Raw genomic sequence first — 12424 nt, forward strand, 5'->3', positions numbered from 1 at the left:
CTTTCTTGATTTAGTTAGGAACTCCCCACACCTGGTTGTCTTGGTCTTCATTGATTAGTTAGGAACTCCCCACACCTGGTTGACCAGGTCTTCATTGATTAGTTAGGAACTCCCCTCACCTGGTTGTCTTCATTGATTAGTTAGGAACTCCCCTCACCTGGTTGTCTTCATTGATTAGTTAGGAACTCCCCTCACCTGGTTGTCTTGGTCTTCATTGATTAGTTAGGAACTCCCCACACCTGGTTGTCTTGGTCTTCATTGGCTAGTTAGGAACTCCACTCACCTGGTTGTCTAGGTCTTCATTGGCTAGTTAGGAACTCCCCACACCTGGTTGTCTTGGTCTTCATTGGCTAGTTAGGAACTCCACTCACCTGGTTGTCTAGGTCTTCATTGATTTAGTTAGGAACTCCCCTCACCTGGTTGTCTAGGTCTTCATTGATTAGTTAGGAACTCCCCTCACCTGGTTGTCTTGGTCTTCATTTGACACCAATTAAATTGAAATCACAGAAACCAGCAGACACGCGGTCTCTCCAGGAACTGAGGTTCACACCCCATCTTTAGAATCAGCAATGATTGTGGTCAACTCCATAGTACCTGTAAAAAGGTCTTTGGGTCCCGGGTCGTACAGGTGTTTGGGTCGCGGATCGTACAGGTCTTTGGGTCCCAGGTCATACAGGTCTTTGGGTCCCGGGTCGTACAGGTGTTTGGGTCCGGGTCGTACAGTTGTTTGGTTCCCGGGTCGTACAGGTGTTTGGGTCCCGGGTCGTACAGGTCTTTGGGTGCAGGGTCGTACAGGTCTTTGGGTGCAGGGTTGTGAAAGGGTATAATGTAGAAATGGAAAATCCTTTATTTTTATTTTTACAAGGAACACAAAATGGTAGCACTGTAGAGCTCTGACTCACTGGAAAATGCTGTAAACGTTATTTCCATTGGATTGACTGCAGGTTTCTGCTTCAGTAGATTTTATAGGCGACTACTGTCTGGTGTCTGTTAGAGTGGCTGCTGCCGTCACACATCAACACACCAGCATCAGATATTACAACTGGGTCTGTGGTGATAATGGGGGTTAGTGATGACAGGGTAGTTGGTCTGTGGTGATAATGGGGGTTAGTGAGGACAGGGTGGTTGGTCTGTGGTGATAATGGGGGTTAGTGATGACAGGGTGGTTGGTCTGTGGTGATAATGGGGGTTAGTGATGACAGGGTAGTTGGTCTGTGGTGATAATGGGGGTTAGTGAGGACCGGGTGGTTGGTCTGTGGTGATAATGGGGGTTAGTGAGGACAGGGTGGTTGGTCTGTTGGTGATAATGGGGGTTAGTGATGACAGGGTGGTTGGTCTGTGGTGATAATGGGGGTTAGTGATGACAGGGTAGTTGGTCTGTGGTGATAATGGGGGTTAGTGATGACAGGGTAGTTGGTCTGTGGTGATAATGGGGGTTAGTGAGGACAGGGTGGTTGGTCTGTTGGTGATGACAGGGTAGTTGGTCTATTGTGATAATGGGGGTTAGTGATGACAGGGTAGTTGGTCTGTGGTGATAATGGGGGTTAGTGATGACAGGGTAGTTTGTTTGTGGTGATAACGGGGGTTAGTGATGAAATGGTAGTTGGTCTGTGGTGATGACAGGGTAGTTGGTCTATTGTGATAATGGGGGTTAGTGATGACAGGGTAGTTGGTCTGTGGTGATAATGGGGGTTAGTGATGACAGGGTGGTTGGTCTGTGGTGATGACAGGGCAGTTGCTCTGTGGTGATAATGGGGGTTAGTGATGACAGGGTAGTTGGTCTGTGGTGATAATGGGGGTTAGTGATGACAGGGTAGTTGGTCTGTGGTGATAATGGGGGTTAGTGATGACAGGGTGGTTGGTCTGTGGTGATGACAGGGCAGTTGGTCTGTGGTGATAATGGGGGTTAGTGATGACAGGGTAGTTGGTCTGTGGTGATAATGGGGGTTAGTAATGACAGGGTAGTTGGTCTGTGGTGATAATGGGGGTTAGTAATGACAGGGTAGTTGGCCTGTGGTGATAATGGGGGTTAGTGATGACAGGGTAGTTGGTCTGTGGTGATAATGGGGGTTAGTGATGACAGGGTAGTTGGTCTGTGGTGATAATGGGGGTTAGTGATGACAGGGTGGTTGGTCTGTGGTGATGACAGGGCAGTTGGTCTGTGGTGATAATGGGGGTTAGTGATGACAGGGTAGTTGGTCTGTGGTGATAATGGGGGTTAGTGATGACAGGGTAGTTGGTCTGTGGTGATAATGGGGGTTAGTAATGACAGGGTAGTTGGCCTGTGGTGATAATGGGGGTTAGTGATGACAGGGTAGTTGGTCTGTGGTGATAATGGGGGTTAGTGATGACAGGGTAGTTGGTCTGTGGTGATAATGGGGGTTAGTGATGACAGGGTAGTTGGTCTGTGGTGCTAATGGGGGTTAGTGATGACAGGGTAGTTGGCCTGTGGTGATAATGGGGGTTAGTGATGACAGGGTAGTTGGCCTGTGGTGATAATGGGGGTTAGTGATGACAGGGTAGTTGGTCTGTGGTGATAATGGTAGTGGGGGTTAGTAATGACAGGGTAGTTGGACTGTGGTGATAATGGGGGTTAGTGATGACAGGGTGGTTGGTCTGTGGTGATAATGGGGGTTAGTGATGACAGGGTAGTTGGTCTGTGGTAATGACAGGGTAGTTGGTCTATTGTGATAATGGGGGTTAGTGATGACAGGGTAGTTGGTCTATTGTGATAATGGGGGTTAGTGATGACAGGGTAGTTGGTCTGTGGTGATAATGGTAGTGGGGGTTAGTAGTGACAGGGTAGTTGGTCTGTGGTGATAATGGGGGTTAATGATGACAGGGTAGTTGGTCTGTGGTGATAATGGGGGTTAGTGATGACAGGGTAGTTGGTCTGTGGTGATAATGGGGGTTAGTGATGACAGGGTAGTTGGTCTGTGGTGATAATGGGGGTTAGTGATGACAGGGTAGTTGGTCTGTGGTGATAATGGGGGTTAGTGATGACAGGGTGGTTGGTCTGTGGTGATGACAGGGCAGTTGGTCTGTGGTGATAATGGGGGTTAGTGATGACAGTGTAGTTGGCCTGTGGTGATAATGGGGGTTAGTGATGACAGGGTAGTTGGTCTGTGGTGATAATGGGGGTTAGTGATGACAGGGTAGTTGATCTGTGGTGATAATGGGGGTTAGTGAGGACAGGGTAGTTGGTCTATTGTGATAATGGGGGTTAGTGATGACAGGGTAGTTGGTCTATTGTGATAATGGGGGTTAGTGATGACAGGGTAGTTGGTCTGTGGTGATAATGGGGGTTAGTAATGACAGGGTAGTTGCCTGTGGTGATAATGGGGGTTAGTGATGACAGGGTAGTTGGTCTGTGGTGATAATGGGGGTTAGTGATGACAGGGTAGTTGGTCTGTGGTGATAATGGGGGTTAGTGATGACAGGGTAGTTGGTCTGTGGTGATAATGGGGGTTAGTGATGACAGGGTAGTTGGTCTGTGGTGATAATGGGGGTTAGTGATGACAGGGTAGTTGGTCTGTGGTGCTAATGGGGGTTAGTGATGACACGGTAGTTGGCCTGTGGTGATAATGGGGGTTAGTGATGACAGGGTAGTTGGTCTGTGGTGATAATGGTAGTGGGGGTTAGTAATGACAGGGTGGTTGGTCTGTGGTGATAATGGGGATTAGTGATGACAGGGTAGTTGGTCTATTGTGATAATGGGGGTTAGTGATGACAGGGTAGTTGGTCTGTGGTGATAATGGGGGTTAGTGATGACAGGGTAGTTGGTCTGTGGTGATAATGGGGGTTAGTGATGACAGGGTGGTTGGTCTGTGGTGATAATGGGGGTTAGTGATGACAGGGTAGTTGGTCTGTGGTAATGACAGGGTAGTTGGTCTATTGTGATAATGGGGGTTAGTGATGACAGGGTAGTTGGTCTGTGGTGATAATGGGGGTTAGTGATGACAGGGTAGTTGGTCTGTGGTGATAATGGGGGTTAGTGATGACAGGGTAGTTGGTCTGTGGTGATAATGGGGGTTAGTGATGACAGGGTAGTTGGTCTGTGGTAATGACAGGGTAGTTGGTCTATTGTGATAATGGGGGTTAGTGATGACAGGGTAGTTGGTCTATTGTGATAATGGGGGTTAGTGATGACAGGGTAGTTGGTCTGTGGTGATAATGGGGGTTAGTGATGACAGGGTAGTTGGTCTGTGGTGATAATGGGGGTTAGTGATGACAGGGTGGTTGGTCTGTGGTGATAATGGGGGTTAGTGAGGACAGGGTGGTTGGTCTGTTGGTGATAATGGGGGTTAGTGAGGACAGGGTGGTTGGTCTGTGGTGATAATGGGGGTTAGTGATGACCGGGTAGTTGGTCTGTGGTGATAATGGGGGTTAGTGATGACAGGGTAGTTGGTCTGTGGTGATAATGGGGGTTAGTGAGGACAGGGTGGTTGGTCTGTGGTGATAATGGGGGTTAGTGATGACAGGGTAGTTGGTCTGTGGTGATAATGGGGGTTAGTGATGACAGGGTAGTTGGTCTGTGGTGATAATGGGGGTTAGTGATGACAGGGTCTTTTCAATTTGCCTTTCAATTTCAGGGTGTGACTTTAAATTCCAAGCCAAGACCTGAAAAATGCTAATTGGAAACAGCAGTTTTCATATCTTGAATTGGAATAGAAACCTGACTGACTGAATCTAAAACAGCCCTCCTATAAAATCCATCCTTGATGGTGCCCAGCTGAGAGTTCAGGCTGAGGGTACCGAGGTTTGGAAAATAGAACTGATGCTTAGGGAGTATCGTGTAACATATATTGGTAATATGATTCATTACATTTACATTTACATTTAAGTCATTTGGCAGACGCTCTTATCCAGAGCGACTTACAAATTGGTGAATTCACCTTATGACATCCAGTGGAACAGCCACTTTACAATAGTGCATCTAAATCATTTAACCGCGTAGGGAATAGGGGGGGGGGACACAGGAGAAGGATTACTTTATCCTATCCTAGGTATTCCTTGAAGAGGTGGGGTTTCAGGTGTCTCCGGAAGGTGGTGATTGACTCCACTGTCCTGGCGTCGTGAGGGAGTTTGTTCCACCATTGGGGGGCCAGAGCAGCGAACAGTTTTGACTGGGCTGAGCGAGTGAGATTACTGTGATGAAGAAACCACTGTCGTGAGCTCAGATGAACGCAGGGATCGGAGGATGCATCCCAAACGGCACCCTGTTCCATAGTGCACTACTGGCCCTGGTCCAAAGTAGTGCACAGCGTAGGGAATAGGGGGCCGTTTGGGACACAGGCAGCAGTGCTGGGCAGTCAGGTCCTGCTGGGTTGAACTGGGCTGGACTGGGTTGAACCGGGCTGGACTGGGTTGAACCGGGCTGGACTGGGTTGAACCGGGCTGGACTGGGTTGGACTGGACTGGACTTGGTTGAACCGGGCTGGACTGGGTTGAACCGGGCTGGACTGGGTTGAACCGGGCTGGACTGGGTTGAACTGAGTTGGGCTGGACTGGGTTGAATTGGACGGGGTTACAGGTCTAGGAACAGTGGGTTAACTGGTCTAGGAACAGTGGGGTTAACTGGTCTAGGATCAGTGGGGTTAACTGGTCTAGGATCAGTGGGTTAACTGGTCTAGAAACAGTGGGGTTAACTGGTCTAGGATCAGTGGGTTAACTGGTCTAGGAACAGTGGGTTAACTGGTCTAGGAACAGTGGGTTAACTGGTCTAGGAACAGTGGGTTAACTGGTCTAGGAACAGTGGGTTAACTGGTCTAGGAACAGTGGGTTAACTGGTCTAGGAACAGTGGGGTTAACTGGTCTAGGAACAGTGGGTTAACTGGTCTAGGAACAGTGGGGTTAACTGGTCTAGGAACAGTGGGGTTAACTGGTCTAGAAACAGTGGGGTTAACTGGTCTAGGAACAGTGGGGTTAACTGGTCTAGGAACAGTGGGGTTAACTGGTCTAGGAACAGTGGGGTTAACTGGTCTAGGAACAGTGGGTTAACTGGTCTAGGAACAGTGGGTTAACTGGTCTAGGAACAGTGGGTTAACTGGTCTAGGAACAGTGGATTAACTGTGGGTTAACAGTATTACACAGAGCCATGATCACATGGAACTACCTTCACAGTATTACACAGTGCCATGATCACATGGAACTACCTTCACAGTATTACACAGTGCCATGATCACATGGAACTACCTTCACAGTATTACACAGAGCCATGATCACATGGAACTACCTTCACAGTATTACACAGAGCCATGATCACATGGAACTACCTTCACAGTATTACACAGTGCCATGATCACATGGAACTACCTTCACAGTATTACACAGAGCCATGATCACATGGAACTACCTTCACAGTATTACACAGAGCCATGATCACATGGAACTACCTTCACAGTATTACACAGAGCCATGATCACATGGAACTACCTTCACAGTATTACACAGAGCCATGATCACATGGAACTACCTTCACAGTATTACACAGAGCCATGATCACATGGAACTACAGGGTCCGTAAGGGAACAAACAGACACATTATTGTACTTTGTTTGTATATTGTTGTAGATTACATTTGAGTGACTGTCCTTGTCTCTCTTACTTGTCATGTCTTGTGTTTTTTGAGGACCCCGGGAAGAGCAGGTACTGCTTCTGCAAAAGGTAATGGGGATCCTAATAAGCAAATTAACCCCTCCCCCCTCTGTTATTCCCCCCCTCCCCTCCACCAGTTACCAGAGGTTACTCCAGACGGTAGGTGTGTTGGAGGCGCAGAGAACCCAGAGTATACTGGACTTGGAGCGTCTGGCCAGACAGCAGAGAGAAGCTCTCCAAGACCCCGTCAGCTTTGTGGAGCAGCTGCAGAAACAGGTTTGTTGCTCCTCTCTCTCTCGCTATCTCTGTCTCTCTCTGTCTTGTTCTACGAGGTCACTTCCTGCTCATAGTCACTTCCTGCTGAGTTCTTACCTCTGACCCCCAGGTGGAACTGGGCATGCCGCGGCCCCAGAGAGTGGTTCAGCTGCCAGACATCTCATGGGACCAGTACACGTCAGGACTGGGAGATTTCGAGAGGGAGTTCTGTGACAAGAAACGCAAAACCAGGAGGCTCAAACTCATATTCGATAAGGGTAAGTTGACCAGGAGGCTCAAACTGACGAGGGTAAGTCGACCAGGAGGCTCACACTGACGGGGGTAAGTCGACCAGGAGGCTCACACTGACGGGGGTAAGTCGACCAGGAGGCTCAAACTGACGGGGGTAAGTCGACAAGGAGGCTCACACTGACGGGGGTAAGTCGACCAGGAGGCTCAAACTGACGGGGGTAAGTCGACCAGGAGTCTCAAACTCATATTCGATAAGGGTAAGTCGATCGTTACCAACAAGGCATCGTATGAATTAAGTTGTTTAATTGATGAATTGTTTATTTCATAATTGAAATGGGTCTTATCTTCCAATGTTTTGGAAATGCTTTGTTCTTTCTGTCTCCAATCAGTGTGCTGTATTATTATTATTACTATAGTTACCAGACTGACCAATCAGTGTGCTGTATTATTATTACTATAGTCAGGTTACCAGACTGACCAATCAGTGTGCTGTATTATTATTACTATAGTTACCAGACTGACCAATCAGTGTGCTGTATTATTATTACTATAGTTACCAGACTGACCAATCAGTGTGCTGTATTATTATTGTTACTATAGTTACCAGACTGACCAATCAGTGTGCTGTATTATTATTATTATTATTACTATAGTTACCAGACTGACCAATCAGTGTGCTGTATTATTATTACTATAGTCAGGTTACCAGACTGACCAATCAGTGTGCTGTATTATTATTACTATAGTTACCAGACTGACCAATCAGTGTGCTGTATTATTATTATTATTATTACAATAGTTACCAGACTGACCAATCAGTGTGCTGTATTATTATTACTATAGTTACCAGACTGACCAATCAGTGTGCTGTATTATTATTACTATAGTCAGGTTACCAGACTGACCAATCAGTGTGCTGTATTATTATTACTATAGTTACCAGACTGACCAATCAGTATGCTGTATTATTATTATTATTATTACAATAGTTACCAGACTGACCAATCAGTGTGCTGTATTATTATTACTATAGTCAGGTTACCAGACTGACCAATCAGTGTGCTGTATTATTATTACTATAGTTACCAAACTGACCAAACAGTGTGCTTTATTATTATTATTATTATTACAATAGTTACCAGACTGACCAATCAGTGTGCTGTATTATTATTATTATTATTATTATTATTATTATTATTACAATAGTTACCAGACTGACCAATCAGTGTGCTGTATTATTATTATTATTATTATTATTATTATTATTATTACAATAGTTACCAGACTGACCAATCAGTGTGCTGTATTATTATTATTACTATAGTCAGGTTACCAGACTGACCAATCAGTGTGCTGTATTATTATTATTATTACAATAGTTACTATAGTTACCAGACTGACCAAACAGTGTGCTTTATGATTATTATTATTATATTATTATTATTACTATAGTTACCAGACTGACCAATCAGTGTGCTGTATTATTATTATTATAGTTACCAGACTGACCAATCAGTGTGCTGTATTATTATTATTATTATTACAATAGTTACCAGACTGACCAATCAGTGTGCTGTATTATTATTACTATAGTCAGGTTACCAGACTGACCAATCAGTGTGCTGTATTATTATTACTATAGTTACCAGACTGACCAATCAGTGTGCTGTATTATTATTACTATAGTTACCAGACTGACCAATCAGTGTGCTGTATTATTATTACTATAGTTACCAGACTGACCAATCAGTGTGCTGTATTATTATTACTATAGTCAGGTTACCAGACTGACCAATCAGTGTGCTGTATTATTATTACTATAGTTACCAGACTGACCAATCAGTGTGCTGTATTATTATTACTATAGTTACCAGACTGACCAATCAGTGTGCTGTATTATTATTGTTACTATAGTTACCAGACTGACCAATCAGTGTGCTGTATTATTATTACTATAGTCAGGTTACCAGACTGACCAATCAGTGTGCTGTATTATTATTATTATAGTTACCAGACCGACCAATCAGTGTGCTGTATTATTATTACTATAGTCAGGTTACCAGACTGACCAATCAGTGTGCTGTATTATTATTTCTATAGTCAGGTTACCAGACCGACCAATCAGTGTGCTGTATTATTATTTCTATAGTCAGGTTACCAGACCGACCAATCAGCCCCTTGGATCCCAAGGACAAGGAGGGTGAATCGTCGACCCTGTACTCTGCTCTGCCCTCTAGTGATGCTCTGGAGAACAGCAGCAACTCACAGGTAAACATACTGCCAATGGTTATGGTTACGCTCCCCAACACACACACACACACACACACACAGACACACACACACACACACACACAGGAACACACACACACAATGCCTTCAGAAGGTATTCATACGCCTTGACTTTCTCCACATTTGTTGTCTTACAGCCTGAATTTAAAATTGATTAAATTGGGTAGCTTAGTGGTTAGAGTGTTGGGCCAGTAACCAGCAGGTAGCTTAGTGGTTAGAGTGTTGGGCCAGTAACCAGCAGGTAGCTTAGTGGTTAGAGTGTTGGGCCAGTAACCAGCAGGTAGTCTAGTGGTTAGAGCGTTGGGCCAGTAACCAGCAGGTAGCCTAGTGGTTAGAGTGTTGGGCCAGTAACCAGCAGGTAGCTTAGTGGTTAGAGTGTTGGGCCAGTAACCAGCAGGTAGCCTAGTGGTTAGAGTGTTGGGCCAGTAACCAGCAGGTAGCCTAGTGGTTAGAGTGTTGGGCCAGTAACCAGCAGGTAGCTTAGTGGTTAGAGTGTTGGGCCAGTAACCAGCAGGTAGCCTAGTGGTTAGAGTGTTGGGCCAGTAACCAGCAGGTAGCTTAGTGGTTAGAGTGTTGGGCCAGTAACCAGCAGGTAGCTTAGTGGTTAGAGTGTTGGGCCAGTAACCAGCAGGTAGCCTAGTGGTTAGAGTGTTGGGCCAGTAACCAGCAGGTAGCTTAGTGGTTAGAGTGTTGGGCCAGTAACCAGCAGGTAGCTTAGTGGTTAGAGTGTTGGGCCAGTAACCAGCAGGTAGCTTAGTGGTTAGAGTGTTGGGCCAGTAACCAGCAGGTAGTCTAGTGGTTAGAGCGTTGGGCCAGTAACCAGCAGGTAGCCTAGTGGTTAGAGTGTTGGGCCAGTAACCAGCAGGTAGCCTAGTGGTTAGAGTGTTGGGCCAGTAACCAGCAGGTAGCCTAGTGGTTAGAGTGTTGGGCCAGTAACCAGCAGGGAGCCTAGTGGTTAGAGTGTTGGGCCAGTAACCAGCAGGTAGCCTAGTGGTTAGAGTGTTGGGCCAGTAACCGAAAGGTTGCTGGATCGAATCCCTGAGCTGACAAGGTAAAAATCTGTCGTTCTGCCCCTGAACAAGGCAGTTAACCTACTGTTCCCTTGTAGGAATTGTAAATAAGAATTTGTTCTGAACTGACTTGCCTAGTTAAATACAGGTTCAATTAATAAATACAAATTTAGATCTGTTTTGTCACTGGCCAACACATAATAAACCATAATACCTCATGAGAGGAATTATGTTTTTCAACATTTTTACAAATTAATAAAAGATTTAAACCGGAAATGTCTTGAGTCAATAAGTATTCAACCCCTTTGTTATGACAAGCCTAAATAGTCCAGGAGTAAGAATGTGCTCATCAAGTCACATAATAAGTTGCATGGACTCTGTGTAATAATGGTGTTTAACGACTACCTCATCTCTGTACCCCACACATACAATTATCTTTAAGGTCCCTGGGTTGAGCATTGAATTTCAAACACAGAATCAACCACAAAGACCAGGGAGGTTTTCCAATGCCTCACAAAGAAAGGTACCTATTGGTAGATGGTTAAAATATTTTAAAAAGAAGACATTGAATATCCATTTGAGCACGTTATTAATACCTCCAGTCACTACAAAGATACTGGCGTCCTTCCTAACTCAGTTGCCGGAGAGGAAGGAAACCACCCAGGGATTTCACCATGAGGCCAATGGTGACTTTAAAACAGTTACAGAGTTGAATGGCTGTGATTGGAGAAAGCTGAGGATGGATCAACAACATTGTAGTTACTCCACAATACTAATCTAAATGACAGAGTGAAAAGAAGGAAGTCTGCACAGAATAAAAATATTCCAAAACATGCTTCCTGTTTTCAACAAGGGACTAAAGTAATACTGCAAAAAAATGTGTCAAAGCAATTCACTTTTTGTCCCGAATGCAAAGTGTTATGTTTGGGTCAAATCCAACACAACACATCACTCAGTACCCCTCTCCATATGTTCAAGCATAGTAGTGGCTGCGTCATGTTATGGGTATGCTTGTCATCGTTAAGGACTGGGGAGTTTTTCAGGATAAATAAGAAAGGGAATGGCGCTAAGCACAGACAAAATTCTAGAGGAAAACCTGGTTCAGTCTGCTTTCCACCAGACACTGGGATATTAATTCACCTTTCAGCAGGACAATAACCTAAAACACAAGGCCAAATATACACTGGAGTTGCTTACCAAGAAGACAGTGAATGTTCCTGAATGGCCGAGTTACAGTTTTGACTTAAATCTACTTGAAAATCTATGGCAAAGACTTGAAAATAGTTGTCTAGCGATGATGAACAACCAATTGTTGCAGAGTTTAAAGACCTTTGAAAAGAATTATTGGCTAATGTTGTACAATCCAGGTCTGCTAAATGACTTAAATGTAAATGTAAATGTAACAAAGTTCTGAGAGACTCAACCAGAAAGATTCACATCTGTAATCACTGCGAACAGTTCCTCTAACATCTATTGCTTCAGGGGTGTGAATACTTATGTAAATGTGATTTCTATATTTCATTTTCAGTAAACTTGCAACTAGATTTCTAGATGCTCTCTCTCTCTAACCTGTCTCTCTCTCTCTAACCTGTCTCTCTCTCTCTAACCCGTCTCTCTCTCTCTAACCCGTCTCTCTCTCTCTAACCCGTCTCTCTCTCTCTAACCCGTCTCTCTCTCTCTAACCCGTCTCTCTCTCTCTCTAACCCGTCTCTCTCTCTCTCTAACCCGTCTCTCTCTCTCGAACCCATCTCTCTCTCTCTAACCCGTCTCTCTCTCTCTAACCCGTCTCTCTCTCTCTCTAACCTCTCTCTCTCTCTCTCTCTCTCTAACCCGTCTCTCTCTCTCTCTCTCTAACCCGTCTCTCTCTCTCTAACCCGTCTCTCTCTCTCTCTCTCTCTCTCTAACCCGTCTCTCTCTAACCCGTCTCTCTAACTCTCTCTCTCTCTAACCCGTCTCTCTCTAACCCGTCTCTCTCTAACCCGTCCTCTCTCTCTCTAACCTCTCTCTCTCTCTCTCTCTCT

General features: G+C 45.1%; 1 protein-coding gene across 1 annotated transcript in view; it reads left to right on the forward strand.

Moving 5' to 3' along the window:
* The window catches only part of LOC135508909 (ZZ-type zinc finger-containing protein 3-like), a 51844-nt gene that overhangs the window by 16104 nt on the left and 23316 nt on the right, over positions 1 to 12424 (forward strand). Inside the window, exons 3-5 of the mRNA XM_064929131.1 lie at positions 6735 to 6873; positions 6983 to 7130; positions 9254 to 9372. Of these exons, the coding sequence (XP_064785203.1) occupies positions 6735 to 6873; positions 6983 to 7130; positions 9254 to 9372 (406 nt within the window). The remainder of the gene's footprint in view (positions 1 to 6734; positions 6874 to 6982; positions 7131 to 9253; positions 9373 to 12424) is intronic.

Source organism: Oncorhynchus masou, chromosome 3 (genome assembly GCF_036934945.1).
Source record: "Oncorhynchus masou masou isolate Uvic2021 chromosome 3, UVic_Omas_1.1, whole genome shotgun sequence".
Classification (NCBI taxonomy): Eukaryota; Metazoa; Chordata; class Actinopteri; order Salmoniformes; family Salmonidae; genus Oncorhynchus; species Oncorhynchus masou.